A 22,030-nucleotide genomic window follows, 5' to 3' on the forward strand; every position below is an offset into this window, starting at 1 on the left:
TTAGATTAGATTAGAATGACTGAAATGGGAGCCTGGCAAGGCTCCACCTGGTCATTAGCACACTTTTGTTGAAAAGCCCGCCATGCCTTAGCATAGGCTGTCAGGGTAGAGGGCTTCTTAGCCCAAAGCAGCATGGCAATAACCGTGTCGAGAATATCCTTTGTGAATTAATGCCAAGCAATCAAAAGCCATACCATAAGACCAAAGCGTTGTGAATTCTCCATGGAAACCAGCCCCTTATTGAGAAGATTTCAATGAAGAGGTAGCCTGAGACCTTCGTCCTGCTGAAGACAAACCAGATCCACCTACTAAGGCTGGTGAGGCCAATCCGAAGCCACTAGGATCACAAGGCTGGATGAGATGCGATCTGGAAGATGACCCTGCCCACCTTGTGCCAAGAAGGGAAGATGAGAAGGAGACCAACTTGTGGCCAGGGCTGGACCAAAGTGTCCAGCCCTGAGCTTCCCAGTTCCACTCTTTGACTGCAGAAGTGCTTGACTTTTGCGTTCTTGGCCGAAGCCATCAAATTCATCACTGGACTGCCCCAGTGCTGCATGGTTAGAGCGAACATCCTGAGTAAGAGGGACCATTCCCTTGTGTCTAGGAACTGTTGACTTACAAAGCTGGTCTGAACATTGTCCACTCTGGCCATGTGGGTCGTTGAAAGATCCTGAAGATGGACTTCCAGATGCAAAGGGGCATTCCTCATACCTTCTGTTTATGTTCACAACCACCGTGGAGTTATCCGAAAACTCCCTTACAGCCCTTCCTTCGAGGGCACTTTCCAGAGTCTTTAGAGCTAGATGATTGGCCCTGAGCTTCAGACGATTTATGGACCGCTTCTTCTGATGGAAGTCTACTGTTCCTGAACCGAGTAGTCCCTGCAATAAGCCCCCCAGCCGAAAAGGCTGACATTGGTCACGAAAGTTGTCCATGCTGAGATCTGAAGATACATGCTTGTCGAGAAGGGTGCCTCCTGAAGCCACCAGCGTAGGCTGAGCCTTGCAGCTCCTGTTCAAGGGAGCTGCAGCTGAAGATGATGTCTCTGTGGAGAACACTGGGACAGAAGAGAGTCCTGGAGAGGTCATATATGGGCTTTGGCCCAAGGGACAACTTCTAGAGTGGCTGCTATGCAGTCCAGTGCAGCATGTAATGCCATGAAGTTGGAGAGTGCATGTCCAAGAGAGACCACACTGGCCATAAGATCATCATGGCCCTTACCAAAGATCATCTGTCCCTTAAAGGGCAACCTGCTCAGGGTAGCCTTGGACTCTGAGTCACCTACCCACTGCTGGATCCAGAGTATCCTGCGAGCTGAGACTGCATATGTGGACACCTTGTTCATGACCCTAAGGTCATAGAGAGAATCAGCCACAAAGTCTATGCCCTCCCATATTAGATGAGGATAGGTGTCCTCCTCCTCCGAGGAGCGCAGCTGGGTGTGGCATGCCTTTGCAGCACAAGAAGCGGCAGCAGCAACCCTGATCCTCAAAGCCTCAAACTATTTCTTAAGCATAGTTCAACCCATGGTCCTGCACATCCTTCAGCATGACACCGCCTTCACTCGGGACTGCAATCTGATTTGTGACCTGAGCGACCACTGAATCCACCTTCAACTGGGCAAAGAGCTGCTGGAACCCAGTTACCATGGGATACAGTAGAATATGGCCTTAGCAACCTGCAAGGACCCGTCTGGAGCCTTCCACTGTTCTGTGACCAGAGCAGTAATATCTGGCTGAGCTGGAAAAAAGGAAGTCTGGTCATCAATGCCACTCATGACCATACATTTGGAAGTGGAGGACTGCGTTTCCAGCTTCAACTCCCATACCGCTTCAGCAATAAAGTGGTGGACAGGGACCAAACTGAAGAGGCGGTGAACATGAAGATTGTCCCAGGGAGCCTCATGGTTGCTGGGCCTGAACAGGGAAACAGAGTCATCCAGGACAGAATCTGAATCCTGGGACAAAAGAGGCATGAAATCTGGCATGCCATCTGACTCATCATGAACTGCAAGGGACCAGGGACCAGCTTGCTTACATGAGAAGCAGACACCAGAGAGGATGCTCCTTGGGATGAGGCCTGCACACTCTTAGGCTGTGCTCCCTGTCCTGGGCATGTCAAAAAATAAGATAATATTCATAAATTCTGGAGAGAAGTCTGGTGCAAGGGAAGTAAATGAAGCTTGGAAGTCCTCCGTAAGGGCACTTGCGGAGTTTCCAGCAGTCACACACCCATGGCTTGCAACAGCACAAAGAAAAAGTACCAGATGATATTTTCAACCTATCTCTCACCCATAGTGGTTTACCAGCCCTGGAGGACGATGAGGCTAAGCCTGAGGCTCCCGCTCCTCCCTCACATGGATTATGGCACGCGGTACACAGATGCTCTTCCGCAGGTAACCTGGTACAAATTTGACATGAAATTGCATCCGCACCCCTTGAGGAGTCCATCCCAGTTGATTGGAAGCAAAATCAGTGGATTTTTAGGCTGAGAAAGGCTTTTGAAAAAAAAGATCATTTGAAATCCAAGGTGGCTGGCACCAGATAAATCACACCAAAAGCGGCCCGTGGAATCTTTTTTTAAAGTGCAAAACCAGCAAAATAGGGGATTTGGGATGTGGGAGACCTGAACTATAACCCCTTGGAACCCTCAAAATTGGGATTTTCTGATCCACTCCGATTATTCCATAGGAATGAATAGTGGTTTACTCACAGTTCTCTGTTGGAGCTTGCCCGCTGCTTTTTCAATGCAACTGAATGGAGGAAAGGACTCTTCTGCCTCAAATACTTCCAGCAACTCTTCCAGACCATGGAATCTTTGGGATGCAAGATGAATAGATGGACCTCCACCCCCCACCCCAGGGACCTCATGGTGTGACAGGAATGGGAAATATACAGCTGGCGCCCTACCTCAAGAGATTTTATTCAGGATGCCCACAGCCTGCGGTCAAGCCACTGAGACTCAGGAAGCAAGCTAGCTCCCAGGGGAATGGACCCCAAGCCCAGAAAAAGACATAGCAGGCTGGACCTCCAGGTCCACCCGAAGGCTTGCCCTGCAGAGCTACAGACCAGTACAACAGGTCCGAGTCCTTTCCCAGAGAATCCCCCTGAAAGAGGTCTCAGGGCACTGAATCTTCAGCAAAAAAAAACCCCTTGAATTCAAGAAAGAAATCTAAGCAGAGCAGTTCAGATTCCCTCTGCACAATTCGCTTGCAGAGAAAAAACTGAGCTGTACCCTGGGGCTCAACTTCTATGGGTGAGATGTTCAAAATTGTGCAAGCCTGTTTGCGGGAAGGGATAAATCACTACATATACAGAATCCGGAGTAGGTGTAACTGAATATCTTTTTTGAGATACAGCAACTAGAACTGTGAGCAATACTTAAGGTGAAAACGCAAGATACAACCTCCAAAACTGAACACAGTACTCCAGATAGTGTCTCACCGACTTGCACAGGGGCATCAATGCCTCTCTTTATGCAGCCTAGCATCCTGGCTAGGGTCACCACCTTGTCATACTGTTTTATTGCCTTCAGATCCTCCATCACTATCACTCCCTGGTTCTTCTCCCTGTCTATGCAAATCAACCTCTCATCTAGCACATATGATTCCTGGGATGCACAATATGGAATCAATCTGCCAACTAAATTTTCCCCTTATTTGATAGTCTGGGTGGAGACTACCAAATATAGGAAAAATTATCTTATTTGCCAGAAGCTAAGCACTGCCATTTTTGAAGATGGAATTTCAGTAGCAGGAGTGACTGGGCATTGCTCTTGCCTGTTCTTGAAGTATGCTAGGAGAGCTGGGGTGAAGAGTGTCAGGGGTACATGTGTCAGTACAGGTGTCTGTTTTGCTGCCCAGCCTCGCTCCCACTGATAACGGTGACCAGGGCCAAAACCAACAACCCACAGGGCCCCAAGACCGCCTGCTTTCCTGCTGGGCTGGGCGTGTAAGCGTGCTCCTCCTCCCAGAAGATGCCGGGAGCTCTTAAATTCGCTGCAACTGAACGGTGCGCCGGCTAAGGCGCACAGCAAAGGCCTTAGCATAGCAACTGAGCGGAGCAAAACCAGAAGAGACACCTTCCACCCAACTTCCAGGTTCCGCCCTACGTGGCACATCTACAGACGTGGGAGCCTGCTACCAGCTGCCTGCTTCGACCATTCCTACCTCCAGCTCTATAAGATCTCCCCGAAGTCTCTGACCGGACAAGCTGATAAGTATTTGCATGTCTGGAAAACTTAATTACTGACACGCCAGGATAATATATCAAATACTCTCATGACTCCAGTTAACACATCTGCATGACTCCAGCTAGGCTAGATAACTTAAGTTCTGACATGTCTGGATAATATATTAAATACTTGCATGTTTCCAGCTAATTCTAAGCTATTCTAAGCCATCTCCCCCGAATCTCAGACCGGACAAGCTGATCAGTATTTGCATGTCTGTATAACTTAAGTACTGTCATGTCTGGCTAACATATTAAGTATTTGCATGTCTGGTTAATATATTAACTTGCATGACTCCAGTTAATCTGTATGTATGACTCTAGCTTGACTATAGACAACTTGCTACCGGCATGTCCAGATAATTTATTAAGTACCTGCATGTCTCCTGCCAATTCTAAGTTTATACAAAGTTTTCATGACTGGTTATCCCAATAAGTTCCTGCAGGGTCCACCAACTACCAGCTCCACCTCCCATTAGCGGGCTGCCCTGTCACCTTCTTCTAGTCCGGGCCCAACATCTGGCCGTCTTTCCCACCAGCTCAGTGAGCGTAGAGAAGATAATCTTCCCCCTCTCTACACAAAATACAGCCTGCTTCACTTCTCTTCGACCCATTGGCTTTAGTCTCACTCACTCTAATTCCCTCTTTTAACCACATGGCCAACTTTACAGGAGTTATTAGCCCTACTCCTTCTCTACTTGCTTGGTACGAGAAATTGGGTCTCAAGAGCCTTAGCATTTGAACCGATCCCAACCTACTTCTCATGGGATAGAATCATGTGGCTTGAAAAGTCTCTTTGCCCCCCTCATGTCCTCCACGACTGCATGGAAATAGGTCCCTTCCCAATCACCATGGTTAATGCCACCCGCCATTCCTCTAGATCACCGCAAAAAAGAAAGCGATCCCTAAAAAACATACAATGCGCTGAGCCCTCAACCCACTCTGAACACTACACCATCTCTGGAGCATATCTGAACATCCATTCGGTTAGGAACAAAGCTCAATTAGTCAAAGACTGGCTGGAAGAAACACACCTAGATATCCTACTTCTAACCAAAACATGGCTAATTTCCGACCAGGATGCTATCATAGGTGATATACTACCATTAGATTACAAAATTATTCCTCTATCGAGAAACTCAAAAAGAGGAGGTGGTCTAGCAATAATTCTCCGAGATCATTTTGAGTTTCAAATACTTGACTCTAAACTAACCAACAATCTGGAAATTCTCACTTGCAAAATATCCAAAGAGGACTGCAAAGATAATTTGATCGTTACAGTATTTTACATGCCCCCTAACAAATGGAACCTAGCAAAAGAAGATCTCTACGAATTCCTCCTTACTAACTCGGTAGCCGGTGCTTACAATCTACTAGCTGGTGATGTTAATTTACACCTCAAGCAGGAAGAGAATTCCAACATAGCAGATCTACTATCCTTCCTCACATTTCTAGGCTTTTCCAAACCACCTCCGACTAAAACCCACAGGAAAGGTCACCACCTAGACTTGATCACATTTCTCACCAATGCTCCAACTTCCCCCAGAATAAGTTTTAAAAGTGAAACCTGGGCTAACACCCCTTGGTCAGACCACCTCCTATGTAATTTTGAATTACACTGGACTAAGAAACCCCCCCCCAAAAAAAACAAGATTCAATCACAGAGAGAAAACAATCTGGGCAATAGAACTAAACCTGGCAGAATTTTGGTCGCACTATAGCTTTACATCCATCCCTGACTTAGATCCAAACTTCATCCTAGGATGGAAAAACTTCAGCAATCAGGTTCTAAATGATATTGCACCATTGAAAGTTTGCAAGAAAAGACACCGTGTAACAGCCTGCTGGTATGATGCTGATCTATTGGCACTAAAACGATAAGTGTGTAAACTGGAAAGAATATGGTGTAAATCGGGAAAAGATCAGGATAGATTCACCTGGCGATTAAAAGTTAGAGTACAAACTAATGATTAAAGAAAAGCGCTGTAAACATTATTCCCAATCAACTCTCCTTCACTGAATAGCAAAGAACTCTTCAGAATTGTCAATTCGTTATTTGATATTGAGCTACATAAACGTTCTCTGACAGATCTCCCACCCTCTGCTTCTATCCTAACTGACTACTTTGCTTCAAAAATTTGCAATCTGAAAACATCCCTCACAGCTACAAGCATAGACCAATCTATCAATCCACCTGCTCCAGGAAATGAAGGCTCAACTGCTGACATGACCTGGAATCATTTCAAAAACCCTGACTGGAACCAATTCCTCAAGCTCTACTCTAAATATGCTAAATCCAACTGCCTACTAGACAACTGCCCACCAACTATCATGAAAACAGCCCCCCTCCCATTTAAAGCTGAACTTTTCAACTGGGTTACATTTTGTTTGTCCACTGGCTACTTCCCATTGGAACTCGGTCACATTCTCATAACTCCTATTATCAAGAACTCCAAGGAGCCAGTCACCTCGGTTGCCAACTACAGACCCATTGCCAACGCACCTCTTTTCCTCAAACTAATGGAAGGCCTAGTTAACCTTGATCTCAACATTCTACACTACTCTCAGTTAGGATTTCGCACAAATTACAGTACGGAAACTGTCAGCCTCACTGACAGATTACCTTCTCCATCTATTCTCCCTGGGAAAAAGCGCACTGGTACTTCAATTCGATTTGAGCAGTGCCTTTGACCTTGTCGACCATGACATTCTGCTTAGATGCCTCGATTCTATTGGCATCTCTGGACAGGTCCTAACCTGGTTTACAGGCTTCTTAAAAAACCGCACTTACCAGGTCCACAGCGAAGGAACCTTTTCCCATTCCTGGTGTAATCCCTGCGGAGTCCCACAGGGCTCCCCTCTCTCTCCTTTGTTCAATGTCTACATGGCACCATTAGGACATATGTTATCTGATTTAAAACTGAAATCGTACATATATGCAGATGACATTGCAATCATCATTCCCATAACCACACTAACACAAGAGACAGAACAATTTACCTTATCTATCCTCACCAGGGTAGAACAATGGACTACACAATTCAAATTAAAATTGAACCCAGAAAAAAACCAAGCTCTTCCTGGAAAATCCCAACCACAAACTAACAAACACCTCCTTGAATTTAAATGGGTTAACTTACCCAATCAACTCTACCATCAAAATCCTTGGAGTCATCTTAGACCGATGCCTGTCTTTTGAAGACCATACTAACGCTCAAGTTAAAAAATGTTTTGGCACTCTCTGGAAACTTCGGACCATCAAACACTATTTCGACTTCCTCTCTTTTCAATTGCTTGTTCAATCTATAATCTTAAGCACCTTAGACTATTGCAATATCATATACTTGGGTTCCTTTAAGAAAGCCATCAAACGACTGAGAATCATTCAGAATACTGCCATTTGTCTCATCTATGGTCTCAAAAAATCCGATCACGTAATCCCGTATTACAGAAAACTACACTAGTTACCGATGGAGGCAAGGGACATCTTTAAGTTTGCCTGCCTCTGCTTCAAAACCATAATTGGTTTATCCCCAATCTACCTCTCGCATCATTTTGAATTTCACACGTAATGCCTCTCTGTTCGTCTTCCCTTCCCCGAAGGGCTGTATCTACAAGAGATTCCTTGATAGATCACTGTCATTTCAAGCAGGCAAATGGAATAAATGTCTAACCACCCTCATTTCCAATTCACCCTCCTACCAATCCTTCAGGAAATCAATTAAAACCTATCTCTTTGATAAATTCCTCGGACTCCTCCCTGCCTTGTAACTTCTCTGAAAAACTTCCGGATATACCTTACTCCCGACTTACCAATGTAATTTGAAATTTTTCTCTGTAATATTGCTGTCTGTGTACAGTCTCTTCCTTTGTAAACAGCTCTGAACTGCTTGTGGTATTGCAGTATACAAAAATCTACCTTCAGTATTCAACAAACTTCTTCCTTCATTGTTAGATAACTTTTCTTCTGTAACCCATATATACTGATATTCTCCACTGTAATCACTCGATTCTTTGCTATGTAATTCTTTCTGAAAAATCCAGATATCTTATAATTTGTAATTCTCTACCATTCCATGTAAAGTACATGAATCACTGTTATGTAATTCTCTCGGTAATCATTGTTACGTAATTCTCTCGGTAATGTCCAGATCTCTTCTAATTTGTAATCCGCTTAGAACCGTAAGGCACAGGCGGAATAGAAATCACTAATGTAATGTAATGTAATGCAAAGTTATTATTATTATTACTTGCTTGACTATTGTAATGTCATTTATTTGGGAACATTTAAGAAAACTCTTCAAAGACTTCGAGTTATTCAGAATTCGGCAGTTCGACTGATTTTTGGTTTGAAAAAATGGGGTCATATTAGTCCCTATTATCAAAAATTAGACTGGCTACTGCTAGAAGCAAGAGTTCTGTTAAAATTTTTTTGTCTTTGTTTTAAATCAATATCTGGTTTGGCCCCTGCGTTATTTGGTTTCTCATTTTATTTTGGATTGTTCTACCCGTAGAATACACATGTTCACTTATCCAATAAAGGCCTGTCGCTATGAAAGATTCCTGGACAGAACTCTTGCTTTCCAGACTGATAAATTGAATTATTGCCTGGGTAATATCATCATGCATTCCTCATCCTATTTTAGTTTCAGAAAATTAGTAAAAACAGAACTGTTTAATCAATTTGTAACCTAAGGATTCATTGTTTTACTTCTTTGTATGTAGCTATCTGATGATTTTACATTGTGCTTTTTTTCTCTGATTGCCCAGCACTTCTTATTGTAAATCGCTTCGAACTATTATGGCTTTGGCGGTATATAAGAATAAAATTATTATTATTATTTTTTTGAGTATCAGGAGGTAGGAGTGGGAGTCCACTAGACTCCAGGATTATTTGTTTTGAGGGATCAAGGATTGAGAGTCATTTCAGGAGGGTAGAAGTATCAGATGACTGGGGAAGGGATCAGATAATTTTTTTCAGTGGGGGTGATCCCTTGTATAGCAGTGAGATTTTAAAAGGATGTCCTCCCCTTCATACTGTATGAGTCAATCACTGCTCATGTACTGACATGAAGGGGAATGATTTAGTGAAAAGCTGCAGATTACTGCCACAGGGTGCACTGTTCTTTTTTCTTGATAGTTCACCCTTTTTTATGTAGCAATAATTTGCATCTAGGTGGTAAAATTTTGCATAAGCAGCTTTGCGCTCAGACATTGACACACGGCTTTCCGCATCAACCTGAGATAGTTCCATCTCGGCACCACTGGATAATGCCATTTATTTATTCAATTTTCTATACCATTCTCCCAGGGGAGCTCAGAACGGTTTACATGCATTTATTCAGGTACTCAAAGCAGTTTTCCCTCTATGTCGCGGTGGGCTCATAATCTATCTAACATACCTGGGGAAATGGGGAGATTAAGTGACTTGCCCAAGGTCACAAGGAGCAGCGTGGGTTTGAACCTACAAGCTCAGGGTGCTGAGGCTATAGCTTTAACCACTGCACCACACTCTCCTGTTTGTCGATGAAAAAGAGAATGGGACCTCTGATGAGGGTAGTGTGGGCACTCTCTCTTGAGGAATTTCTCTGGCTCTTTGCTAAGCTGCGTCTTCCCAACTCCTTTCGATCCTCACCTTTCATGTCTCAAAGACGAGAGATTTTGTCTCTCTAACCAGTGCTCTGGCTACCATGTTTGTCTTCAAAAATAAGAAACCCAGATATGCAATATAAAGCAAGCTTGGATGAATTTTGGAGCACTGATAAACTTCTGTATTTTTCATCTATTTCCTATTTTGACTGGTAAGGTGTGATTGGATCTTTATTCCCCATCTCTCTCCCCACCCCCCGACCCCCACAAAAAATCTGAGAATTATGAGATTCATTTGGGTGAAATCGCTTAGACAGCAATCTGTAGACATCTATAACTACCTGCATCTAACCTACCTCAATTCCCCATCCTTCAATCCCTTTAACAGTCACTCCCTCCCCTCTCTTTTCTATATCAAAGAGGAGCATAAGGACAGCATAACCACCACACATATACAGATACAAACTACAGAAAGATTGGAAAAAATGTCATGCTCATATACTTTCCCCTGTTTTATTATTTCAATGGCATATTTTTTTCAAACATTTCTTAAGACTCCCCCCCCCCTCCAATTTTTAAGGTTGGGGAAATAATTTAAAAGTATGAACTTTTCAAAGTAAGATAACTCTTTGCTTTTTTAATTCTTTCTATTCCATGGCTATCTGGATTGTATTTAGATGGGTGAGGACAACATAAATTCTTCTACTGGAGTGAATAACATCTCTTCTAAAACAAAACACATAAAACATGCTAAGGGATAAATATAAAGATTTTATTCATTTTTGCTGCTGACATATAAAACATAAATCTTCTAATACTTCTAGCCAAAGCAAACAAAACTGTATCAGTCACAGGAGAGAAGGCAATGTCTTAATATAGATTCAAAACTGATTAAAAGACAGGACTAAATACTTTTCTCAATATCAGAGAATCTTAAACAGCCATCCCAGACCAGTAAGGGGATAAATAACTGGACAAAGTTAAGACAGCCTTTTCCTGTCATAACTTAATCCAGCCAATTACCTCGTTAGTGGACTGAATATCGCTGTTTACCAGCTAAACGCAACTCTATCCAAACTTCAACTCTGGGGAGTGTTGCAGCAATCTATTCAGATTTTCACCAGCATTATCCAGATACTACTAAAAATCTGGCTGTTGCCCCAGTAAGCATGACCCATCTGGGTAAGAAATGCTCCTTCATTTTCCACATTTCCTTTAAGTGTCTCATTGAGGTTTTCATACTCATGTTCATTTTTCACATTCTGCTATCTAAACAATACAATTAAAATTGCAAAATCACTGCTGTGGCATTTCATTTTAGAAAGGGAAACTATGATAAAATGAGGAAATTAGAAAAAACTGAAATGAACTGATATAAAATGTTAACATCAAGCGAAACACAAAACATAAACTGCAGACTATGTACAGGATGCAGGCTTTGTTTATTATACCGATAATGGATATGCAGTAAATATACAACCTTATTCGCAACCAAGGGACCCGACACGGTATGAAACAAACTGCAATATAAAGGTATCCAACAAACGCCTGTGTGAACCAAATGTTCAAAATGATTGTGGGTCGCGATGACTTTAAAACACAGTTTACAAAAAATTACTACTAATAATACATGGAATGAAGAGAATTATTTAGAAAATAGCTAGATTTTCAATTGCATTCTAAAGTCTTTATAAGAGTAAGCTGAGAGCAGTAAAGTTCAAAATTCTTTATTATAAAGGGCTGCTTGGGATACCAAAGTATGAGTGAGAAATTTTTTACTTTTACAACCCTGGGCTGAAGGAAAATCAGAGGATGGATTCTTCTACTGTGCCCTTAGGAAGCCAAGGAAAATCTGTTAACCAAATAAAGAGGGGCTGTACACCCGAGCCTCCACGGGCAGCTAGTGCAGCTCACAATAAAAAGGCGTGATGTGATATTTCTTCAATCCATAGATCATTCTTAACGCTGTGTTCTGTACTAATACAAGTCTCGCTAGTTCTTTCTTAGTACTTGTCAGATAAATAATGTTACAATAATCAAGACGACTTAATAAAAGCGACTGAACCAATAATCTAAAAGCAGCGAATTCAAAATAAGATCTAATAGTTTGTAGTTTCTATAGAGTAAAATAACTTTTACGTACTACAGCATCTAACCTGAGTTTTCATGTTGAGGTGTTGGTCTAAAATAACTCTTAATATTTTAATTGTTGGATGTATTGTATACAAAATTAAATTTATGTTAATTGATGGTTCAAAAAGAACTTTACTGGAGGTCGCCACAAAAAACTTTGTTTTATCTGAATTCGAGTTTAAATTGTTGCATCCAGACATTCATCTGATTCATTACAGTTTTGATTTTGGTAGTAATCTGAGACAAAGCTGAAGTGAATGGTATGAGGCAGAGATGTTTAAAAATACCATAGTGGAAGCCCCAAGTAGGTATAGTCAGGGGAGCTGTCACAGGAAGTATGGTGAATTTGTGGAATGGCTTCTTGATGTTGGTGCCGGAGCTGAATTCAAGAAAGCTTGGGACAAGCACATAGGATCTCTAAGGGAGAAAAAGGAATAGAGCAGGGGTGTCCAACCTGTGGCCCAAGGGCCGCATGCGGCCTTGGTCGAGGGAGTGTTTTCCTCTGCTGCCCCCCAGTGTTTACCATCTTGCCAGCTCCCACCTCTGTCTTGCTGCAGCGTTTGCGTGTTTGTGCGGCCCCAGAAACATTTTTTTTCGGCCAATGCAGCCCAGGGAAGCCAAAAGGTTGGACACCTGTGGGATAGAGGATGATATACAGATGGGCATATTGGATAGGCCATTTTTATCTGCCCTCATTTTCTATGTTGCTACTAGAAAAATTTGAAGAAAGGCTAAGAGGGGAAATTATCAACATGAGCTACAGTTAAGACAGGCTATTTTACCACTAAAGTGCACTAATAAATGAATGCTAATACAAGACTTTTTCATCCGCTAAACCAGAATGGGCAAACTACGAGCGTGGGCCACATCCGGCCTGTTTAGATGTTTAAAACGGCCCACCGACCGTCCGGCCCTTCTCCACAACTGGTGTGTGGAAGGAGTGCGAGCATCACCACTGCCGACCTCTGTCCACTTGTGGCAGGGGCAAGCTACAGGGGAGCTTGCCCCTGCACTCTTTTCCTGCAACTGGCCCAGCACAGGGGGCAGGGCGACTGTTGTGTGGAAGGAGTGCATCACCACCGACCTCTTTTCGGCGGTTTAGCAGATGGTGCAATTGTGCATCGCAGATGGCCAAGAGGAGTGGACGAAGCACTTGTGGCAAGCGCAAGCTGCAGATCTTTAGAGGAGCTGCTCCCTGGTTCTTCTCCTGCGCAGTGGGGCCATCATGCAAAGCACCAGCATTGCTAGTCCAGGCAAGTACTGAGAAGGGAGGTGACGGGAGGGTTGGGGGCTTGGAAGCTGCTGGATTAAGGAAAATAAAGGGAGAGCTGCTACTGGACCGGGAGGGGAGGGGGCTGGGAAGCTGCTGGACTAAGGAAAATAAAGGGAGAGCTACTACTGCACCAGGAGGTGAGGGTTGGAGGCTGGGAAGCTGCTGGACTAAGGAAAATAAAGGGAGAGCTGCTACTGGACCAGGAGGGGAGGGAAGGGGGCTGGGAGGCTGCTGGAGTAAGGAAAATAATGGGAGAGTTGCTATTGCACCAGAAGGGGAGGGTTGGAGGCTGGGAAGCTGCTGGACTAAGGAAATTAAAGGGAGAGCTGCTATTGGACTTGGAAGGAAAGAGATATGCTGCTGAGAGGGGAAGAGGGAAAGGGAAGGGAAGAGAGTTACTGTTGGATAGGGGGAGGAGGGAAGGGAGAAGGGGTACTGCTGGACAGGGAAGGAAGAAAAAAGGAAGGAAACAGCTGGCAGAGAGATTAGAGGAGGGTAAGAGGGTCGAATGGAGAGATCAGATGAGGGAAAGGGGAGATACAAAGGAATGAGAAAATAGAGAGAGATGCTGGGAACGGGGTCAGCAGAGAGATAAGGAGAGAGGAACAAAGATGTTAGATCTGGTGTAGGAGAGATAAAAATGAGAGCAGTGAAGCTGGAATGAATCATAAAAAAAGGAGAGAGGGGGCGCAGGCCGGATGGAAAGGGGAGAGGGGCATAGAAAAAAGGCAGATACCATATGGAAGGGGGAGAGGGCAGACAGTGAATGGAAGGGGCAGATGCTAGAAGGAAGAGAGTGAAAAAAAGATGAAAGCAGAAATCAGAGACAATGGTCTGCACTTTGGGTGTGTGTGTCTTTCTTTCTGCTTTAGCCCTTTCTCTTACCATCAACATTCTGCGGCACATCAGAACCCAGTCGCCTGGCACCACCCCTCCCCCCCACCCACCGGTCACCCGGCCCCTCTGGCAAATTTAAGAACCCATTGTGGCCCACGAGTCAAAAAGTTTGCCCACCCCTGCGATAAACCCATTTCTAGCATGCTCAGGAAATACAGCAATTTCTTATACAGTCAAACCTCAGTTTACGAGTGCTGTGGTTTACGAGTGTTTTGCAAGACGAGCAAAACATTCTCGCAAACGGCAACTTGCAAACCGAGCATTGACTCGATTTGAGAGTCCCCCTGCCCGCTAACTGGCATCGCACCCCGTGAACCGGCATTGCCCCCCTCGTGAATGCTGCCCTCCCCCGAGCGAACTGGCATCCCCGGCCTGCTCAAACTGAATGCTTAGCCCCAATGTGGCACTGGCATGCAGCACCAACCCACAGGAGGTGCCGGTGCCGGAAGATCGTGCCTCTCCCCCGACTGGGCCTTGAGCATCTGCACATGCTCAAGTCCTTCTGGCTCTCGTTCTCTCCAGTTTAGCTAAGAACGCTATCGCAGCTTAGTAAAAGGTGCCCTATGTCTTCCCCTCCCCTCGAGGTATGCAAGACCTGTACTCATGTACTCAAGATACTTGTTCCTGATCCATCCTTGTCATTTTCAGGGCTGAGTCCATAAAAAAGTCTGCCCTGCACTGGCCCTACTTCCTCAGCTACCAAGATACTGTCAAAACCTACTCCAACCCCTCCTGATCTGCCCCCACAGACCACAGAAGTACGTCGGGCATAGGCTACACTGCCCTACTGCTGGAGTTGATATCAAAGTTCACTTCAGCCCATCCTCTTCTTTCTTGCCATGTATGGGACACAGACCATAGAAGTCTGTCCGCATCAGCTTCATTTCCCCACTACTGGAGCTGCGATTTAAGCACCACTCCTGCATATCATAAACAAAGTTATAGCTGTTGATCTGACAAGTTATGCTTCAATACTATCCTCTTTCTATTGTGAAATGTTTAACTTATCCACAAAGTGCCAATATTTGGGATTTTACTATATATACACACACTTCTTCCTCCGTATGCGTGGTGATTGGGGATGACCAGTCCTGCGAATACGGAAAAACCGCAAATAACTTTTTCATATGTTATTCACAGTTTTCTGTTAAAAACCATCAAGAACATGATAAAACCATGAATAACATAAAAGAAAGTTAACAAAGTTGGGGAAGGAGGCCAGAAATATTGATGGTCTGAAGCTGCCAGAGGATGGATTGTGCTTGCAAAATGTCTAGTATTCTAAAAGGTGTCAAACTCATGCATGTCGTACTGTAATTTGGGGGGAGAAGCCAGCAAGCTAAAAATCGCAAATAATCAAAGTCACGATTGCTGAAACTGCAAATATGGAGGGTGTGGTATGCAGACTATGCCTGCTAAGAATGTCCCAAGAGCAGTGCACAAGTCAAGTTCAGGCGCCACGCAATTACCCCCTTTTAAAGCACGTCAGTCATTGAATGGATTTCCTTCTGTGTCCTGTAGAGGGAGTGGGAGAGCAGAACTGCAGGATTCCCATCCCCCACGGAAGCCTAGAGTGATTAACAGGATCCTAATCACTTCCTCTTGAGGGTTTGGGGCGGGGCTGCAGACTCCTTAATCTGAGAACCCAGTTCCTTGATAGTCAGAAGCAGCAGGAACTTGGAGAGGACAGGTCACAGCGCTCAGGGCTGAGAGCTCTGAATGTCAGCCAAACTCCAGAGTCTATGGAGCTAATAGAGGCTGGTGAGGACATGTCTCTTGGTCTGTTGGAAGAGCCACAGGATATGGAGCTGGGGGACAATGCTGAGACAATTGCTCAATTGCCTATTGAAGCCCAGCCCATGGAGATATGCTGTGTGAGAGGCAAGTGACTGACTTTGTTATAATGATTTTTGAAAGTTTGGTTTTCTAATTACTTGCCTGTGCTGGATACCTTTAAACCAGCTGAAGAGTTAAATAAGTTTTCTTTTAGACTGTGTTTTGGAAACTTGTTTTCTTGTTGGAAGTTTGTTACTTTCCCTGGGGAGGGAAAAGTGAACTGTTTCTCAGTCCCAGACAGTGAGGATTTTGCCCGTGTTTCGTGGTGGGATTGAGGACCGATATTGGCAGAATAAGACCACACGGTGCACGCTGTCTGGCCAGCACGCTGATGCTGGAGAAGTCAGTGTACTTACACTGACTTGTGTAGAATTGAGGCAACCCGGAAACTTGTGTGTTTTGAGTTTTGAATTTTTTTTCTTTTCTTTTGTGATACCTGCTAATGGACTATGAATCAAAGTGGACTTTAGCAACAGATTTAGTTTTTGACCTGCTGGACATTAAGTCACAGTGATATATTGAAACATTCTGACAAAGTTTCATGTTTAATTTTTGCTTTGAAGAATAAAGTTCAAGTTTGTTTTTGAAAAGAACTTTCCTGGTGCGGTGGTGTCCTTAGCTAAACGCTTGGCTGTTATTTTTCCTTGTGTTGCCCGTGGCGGCTCACAAGAGGTTTTCTTGTACCGGTGGCCCAAGACACCTTGCCCTGAGGCTGCCGGTTACAAGGGAGACATGTATATCTTATATATAGATACTCAGACATCGCAAAAGTAGTGAGTCAAGGGGTTCAAAGACTTATACAATCAAGGCCTTTTGGTTTATTATTCTTAATTAGCTTCTGAGGCTTCCTATAATTGTTCTTTATGTTTCAAGTTTATTAAGGTTTGTTGTACACGCAATGTCAAATACTTCAATGCGTAAAACATTTAAAAAATAAGGGACAAAACAAAACAGTTTTATACAATTAAATACATAGAGGGGCATTATAAAAAAAAACGTCTAAGTTCCCTTTTGGCCTAAACGTTGAAAGTAGAAGCAGGGAAAATGTCCATAATAAAAAAAAACGTCCAAATGGAGGTTTGTTTTGATAATAGCCTGCCTCTACATTCAGCTGTTTAAACGCCCAGAGCACCACTAGGTCTACACATATACCCCCATGACGTCTACACTTATACCCCATAATGAACCAAAAAGAACGCCTAAACCCAAACGTCCAACACAAGGCTTTTAGGCAAAGGAGGAGCCAGTCCTTCGCCTAAAAGCTGGATTCTGTAACCGTTGTCTGTCAAAAACAACACCGGTTACAGAATCCAACCGCCCCTCCCACGACATCGGAGCAAGAGGGAGTCCAAGCCCTCTTGCCCCGCGGCACCCCCGACCTCCCTGACGACATCGGGGCAAGAGGGAGTCCAAGCCCTCTTGCCCTGCGGCACCCCCGACCTCCCCGACATCGGGGCAAGAGGGAGCCCAAGCCCACTTGCCCCGCGGCACCGACCCCCCCCCCCGATTACATTCGGGGCAAGAGGGAGCCCAAGCCCTCTTGCCCCGCGGCACCCCCGACATTGGGACAAGAGGGAGCCCAAGCCCTCTTGCCCCACGGCATCGACACCCCCCCCCCCCCGATTACATTCGGGGCAAGAGGGAGCCCAAGCCCTCTTGCCCCGCGGCACCCCTGATGACATCGGAACAAGAGGGAGCCCAAGCCCTCTTGCCCCACGGCACCGACACCCCCCCTGATTACATTCGGGGCAAGAAGGAGCCCAAGCCCTCTTGCCCCGCGGCACCTCCGACGACATCAGGGCAAGAAGGAGTCCAAGCCCTCTTGTCCCGCGGCATCCCCGACTTCCCCGCCGACATCGGGGCAAGAGGGAGTCCAAGCCCTCTTGCCCCGCGGCACCCCCGACCTCCCCGACATCGGGGCAAGAGGGAGCCCAAGCCCTCTTGCCCCGCAGCACCGACCCCCCCTCGATTACATTCAGGGCAAGAGGGAGCCCAAACCCTCCTAGCCTCTCGCCCCCCACCCCCCTACACAATCGGGAAGGAGGGAGCCCAACCCCTCCTGCCAAGGCGGACCCCCCTACCCCCTACTACAATACGGCCCTCCTGCCCTCGACACAACCCCCCCCCCCCAATGACTGCCCCCCCAAACCCCCGATCGGGCCACCCCACCGACCCATGACCCTCCGCCGACCCCATGACCCCCCCACCCCCAATCTCACCCCATCCCTGTAAAATGTTGGCCGGATGGACGGGTGCCAAACCTGCCCGTCCGACAGGCCAGCCAGCTGCAGAATGGGGCCGGATTGGCCCAGGCGTCTGAAACCTCGCCCACAGGTGGGGCCTAAGGTGCCTGGGCCAACCAGAATAGGCCCGGGAGTCTTAGCCCCTCCTGTGTACGGGGCCTTAGGCACATGGGCCGGGGCTTGGGCTCCCTCTTGCCCCGAATGTAATCGGGGTGGGGGTGGGGATTGGTGCCGTGGGCAATAGGGCTTGGGCTCCCTCTTGCACCGAATGTAATCGGGGGTGGGGTCAGTGCCGCGGGGCAAGAGGGCTTGGGCTCCCTCTTGCCCTGATGTCATTGGGGAGGTTGAGGGTGCCGCGGGGCAAGAGGGCTTGGACTCCCTCTTGCCCCGATGTTGTCGGGGGGGGGGGTGATGTATCATGGCAGGAGAGATACCTTATCTCCCCTACTGCGATGCCTTCACTCCTCTACCCGAACGGCCGCGACCCACGGCAGGAGAGATAGGGCATCTCTCCTGCCGCGGGTCACAGCAGTTTGGGTAGAGGAGTGATGGCATCGCGGTAGGGGATATGAGGCATCTCTCCTGCTGCGATCATTGCTGTAAGGGGTAGGCAGGTTGATGGGGCCGCTGAGCTGATCACAGTAGCCACGATCAGCTCAGCGGCCCCTTTTTCAGCACTTAGGCCTGTTTTGGCTTCATCTAAGTCAAAACGTATAAGTGTTGACTAGGCAACCTGCCTAAGGTTTTGGTTATACCTGCTGCACGCCTAGGTGTAGGTCGGCCCCCATCCCGCCCACCACCCGCCCTTTCCCCTCCTCTAAACACGCCTCTTTTCTCTCTGTGCGTTTAGTGGCAGGGGAAAGGCCTAAGCTGGTTTTAGATACACCTAAAACCAGCTTTGATTATGGGTACTTGGACGATTAGGCTTTTTGATCATCCAAGTAGTCATTTAGGCCACTTTTTAGATGTTTTTGGTTTTTTTTATTATGAACCCCATAATATATACATACAAATAAATAACTGGTACAAAAGGTGAAGGGGATGAATTACAATCTTTAAAGAAAATTAAGAAACATTTAGGGAAAACACATCTGGTGGGTAACAAAAAAGATACAAGAGCAAAGATAAACATAGAAAAGAAGGAAGAGAAGTTTGTGACCTATGCGTAGGTCTAATTAAAATTTAAGTTATCCTATCTATATCTCAAATGCATCTTTGTACAAGAAACTTTTTGAAGAACTTTTAAATTTTTCTAAAGAAGATTCATTGCGTAAGTAAATTGGTAATTTGTTCCAGAGCTGGGGTGCTATAACCAAAAAAATAGTAGATCTCCTGGTCCGTATTACTTTTAAAGAAGGGATTGTCAGTAAATGTCTTTCTGTTGATCTAAGAGCCCTGAATGGAGAATACGGTATCAAGAAACGATCCAAGAATATTGGAGCATTAGATTGTTGAATTTTAAATGTTAACAATATAATTTTAAAAGTTATTCTATGTGCAATTGGCAACCAGTGTGCTGTTGGTAGAAGTGGTGTGACGTGGTCATATTTTTTTGAATTAGTGATAATTTTTATTGCTGTATTTTATATTATCTGTAATTTTCTTATTTCTTTTTGGGTTATACCATGATATAATGTGTTGCAGTAATCAAGCCTAGAAATAATTAATGAGTAAATGAGAATATTAAGAGGTTATGGTTTTAGAATTTTTGATAATGATCTAATGAGACGTAACTTATAAAAACAGTTTTTAACCACTGAACTAATCTTATCATGATAAAAAAGTTCCTGATCTAATATCACTCCTAATATTTTAGTTGTTACTGTTTGGAGTGGGAAATTATCTAGGAGTATCTGCAATAAAAATTTAAGATCATTTTTCCATGGAAAAAACATTACTGAAGATTTTGTTGCGTTCAGGGCCAACATATTATCCTTAAGCCATTGGCTATTTGTTTTAACTTATTATTTATATTTGTTCTCATTTATATGTTGAAAGTGTGGTGTAGGTTGTATATGTCAGCAAAATAAATACTTTTTTTAATACATTTTGAATTACAATTTTTAGACAGCAGAATGTGAAGATTTTTACAAGATACTGTAAGTAAATCAACAAGCTTCTTAATCTACTACTAAAAGTATTTTCAGCGAAGTTATATTTTTTAAATGAAGGGCTCCTTTTATGAAGGTGCGCTAGCGTTTTTAGCGCACGCACCGGATTAGTGTGCGCTAGCCGAAAAATTGCTGCCTGCTCAAGAGGAGGCGGTAGCAGCTAACATACACGGCATTTTAGCATGCGCTATTCCGCGCCCTAACGCACCTTCGTAAAAGGAGCCCTAAATGTTGAATATGACTTTTTTACATAATAATAAGTTAAATATTTAAAAAACTAAATAATATAGTTCAAATGGTGCGTTCACAGATATACATATATACACACACTCACACACACCTCACACCAGGGTTCTAAAGGTACTTCTAAACACAATATGTGAACATATATTTTTATAACACTCTAAGCTATTGACTTTCACAATGCAAATCACACTCATCCAAAGAAATGTGATAGGAAGGAGCAATGCACGGAATGAGGTCACAATATGGCTTTATGATAATTGGCTGAATTGCATTGGAATATGCCCACGGTAGAAAAGTACAATAGGTATACTTGATCTTCCCTGGTGACAAAGCAGATAATGCAACCCCCCCCAAAAGCCCCCCCCCCAAAAAAAAATACTAAACAAATGAAAAACTGTTTCTCCTTCTCTCTTTACTCCACTGAGAACTTCAGAGAGTTTGTTGTTTCCCTTTTTTGTATGTCTGCACATCTTATTCAATTATCTTAGTTTTTATTTAAAAACAAAACAAACTCTCTATAAAAGCCAAATCTGACAGCCTCTGGAATGTGGTCTCCATTGACACAATGTTACAAGTCGCATGAACTGCTGATGGCAAATCAGTAGCTGTTGTTGAATCCGAAGAGCTTCCTTATCTTGGTCCATCCCCTAAGTGAAACACAAAACATAATAAAGCTGAAACTGATCATTATTAACACAGGATTTACTCAACAGGAACAGCTGACGTAGACAGTAAGAAACCAGGGTCTTGTGAATCAGCTATAGGTTGGGTGAAGGAGGAAGGGGCAACAAACAGTGATTTCATAGGGTTAAATCTGAATGGAGCAGTAATAGAACAGCACTGGGCTATGAAGGGTGAATCGAACGGAAGAACCATGGTTAAATCTCAGATTTCAATGAGTAATACAGCATCACTAGCCTTGGTGGCTGGGATAATTATTACAAAACCTAGTAATAAGATAGAGGGCCTGGACAGTGGCTTCGGCATTTATTCATAACATTTTATATACTGCCCCTCCGAATAGGCTACTCAGGGCAGTTTACAATTCTATGCATATAAATACCATCAAAGACATCAAATACCATAACCCATGCAATTTGTTTTTACCTACACTCCTTCCCATATTTTCTGGTCATTAGATTCAAATAGAATGGTTAATCCTAATCCTCGGCAAGCCCATTTAGAGTCTGCTCGACATTCAGCATTCTTTTTCTTAGCCCCAACTTTTTGGAATGCTCTACCCGATATCATCAGAGCTGAACAATCTTTCCCCCATTTCAAGAATCAGGGGGTCCTTTTACAAAGGCAAGCTAAGTGTTTTAGTACACGCTAAATATACAAGCGCGCTAAACGCTAACGCATGCCTGATAGTCTATGGAAGTGCTAGCGTTTAGGGCGGGCTAAAACGGCTAACGCGCCTTTGTAAAACAGGGTATCAGTTAACACATTTTTTTTCCCCAACTGAATAAATCT

The 22,030-nt window shown here is 44.4% G+C and overlaps 1 protein-coding gene across 2 annotated transcripts in view; it reads right to left on the minus strand.

The window, feature by feature from the left end:
- Nucleotides 1-19,199: 19,199 nt before the first annotated feature.
- LOC117358842 (SLAM family member 9-like) overlaps nt 19,200-22,030 on the minus strand; it is a 187,939-nt gene continuing 185,108 nt past the window's right edge. For both annotated transcript variants that reach the window (XR_004539105.1, XM_033940603.1), the window contains one exon: nt 19,200-21,204. Coding sequence is in view for 1 of the 2 variants with exons in the window: in XM_033940603.1 (XP_033796494.1) it covers nt 21,188-21,204 (17 nt within the window). In the remaining variant the exon portion in view is untranslated. The remainder of the gene's footprint in view (nt 21,205-22,030) is intronic.

The sequence above is a fragment of the Geotrypetes seraphini genome, chromosome 4, assembly GCF_902459505.1.
Source record: "Geotrypetes seraphini chromosome 4, aGeoSer1.1, whole genome shotgun sequence".
NCBI classification, from domain to species: Eukaryota; Metazoa; Chordata; class Amphibia; order Gymnophiona; family Dermophiidae; genus Geotrypetes; species Geotrypetes seraphini.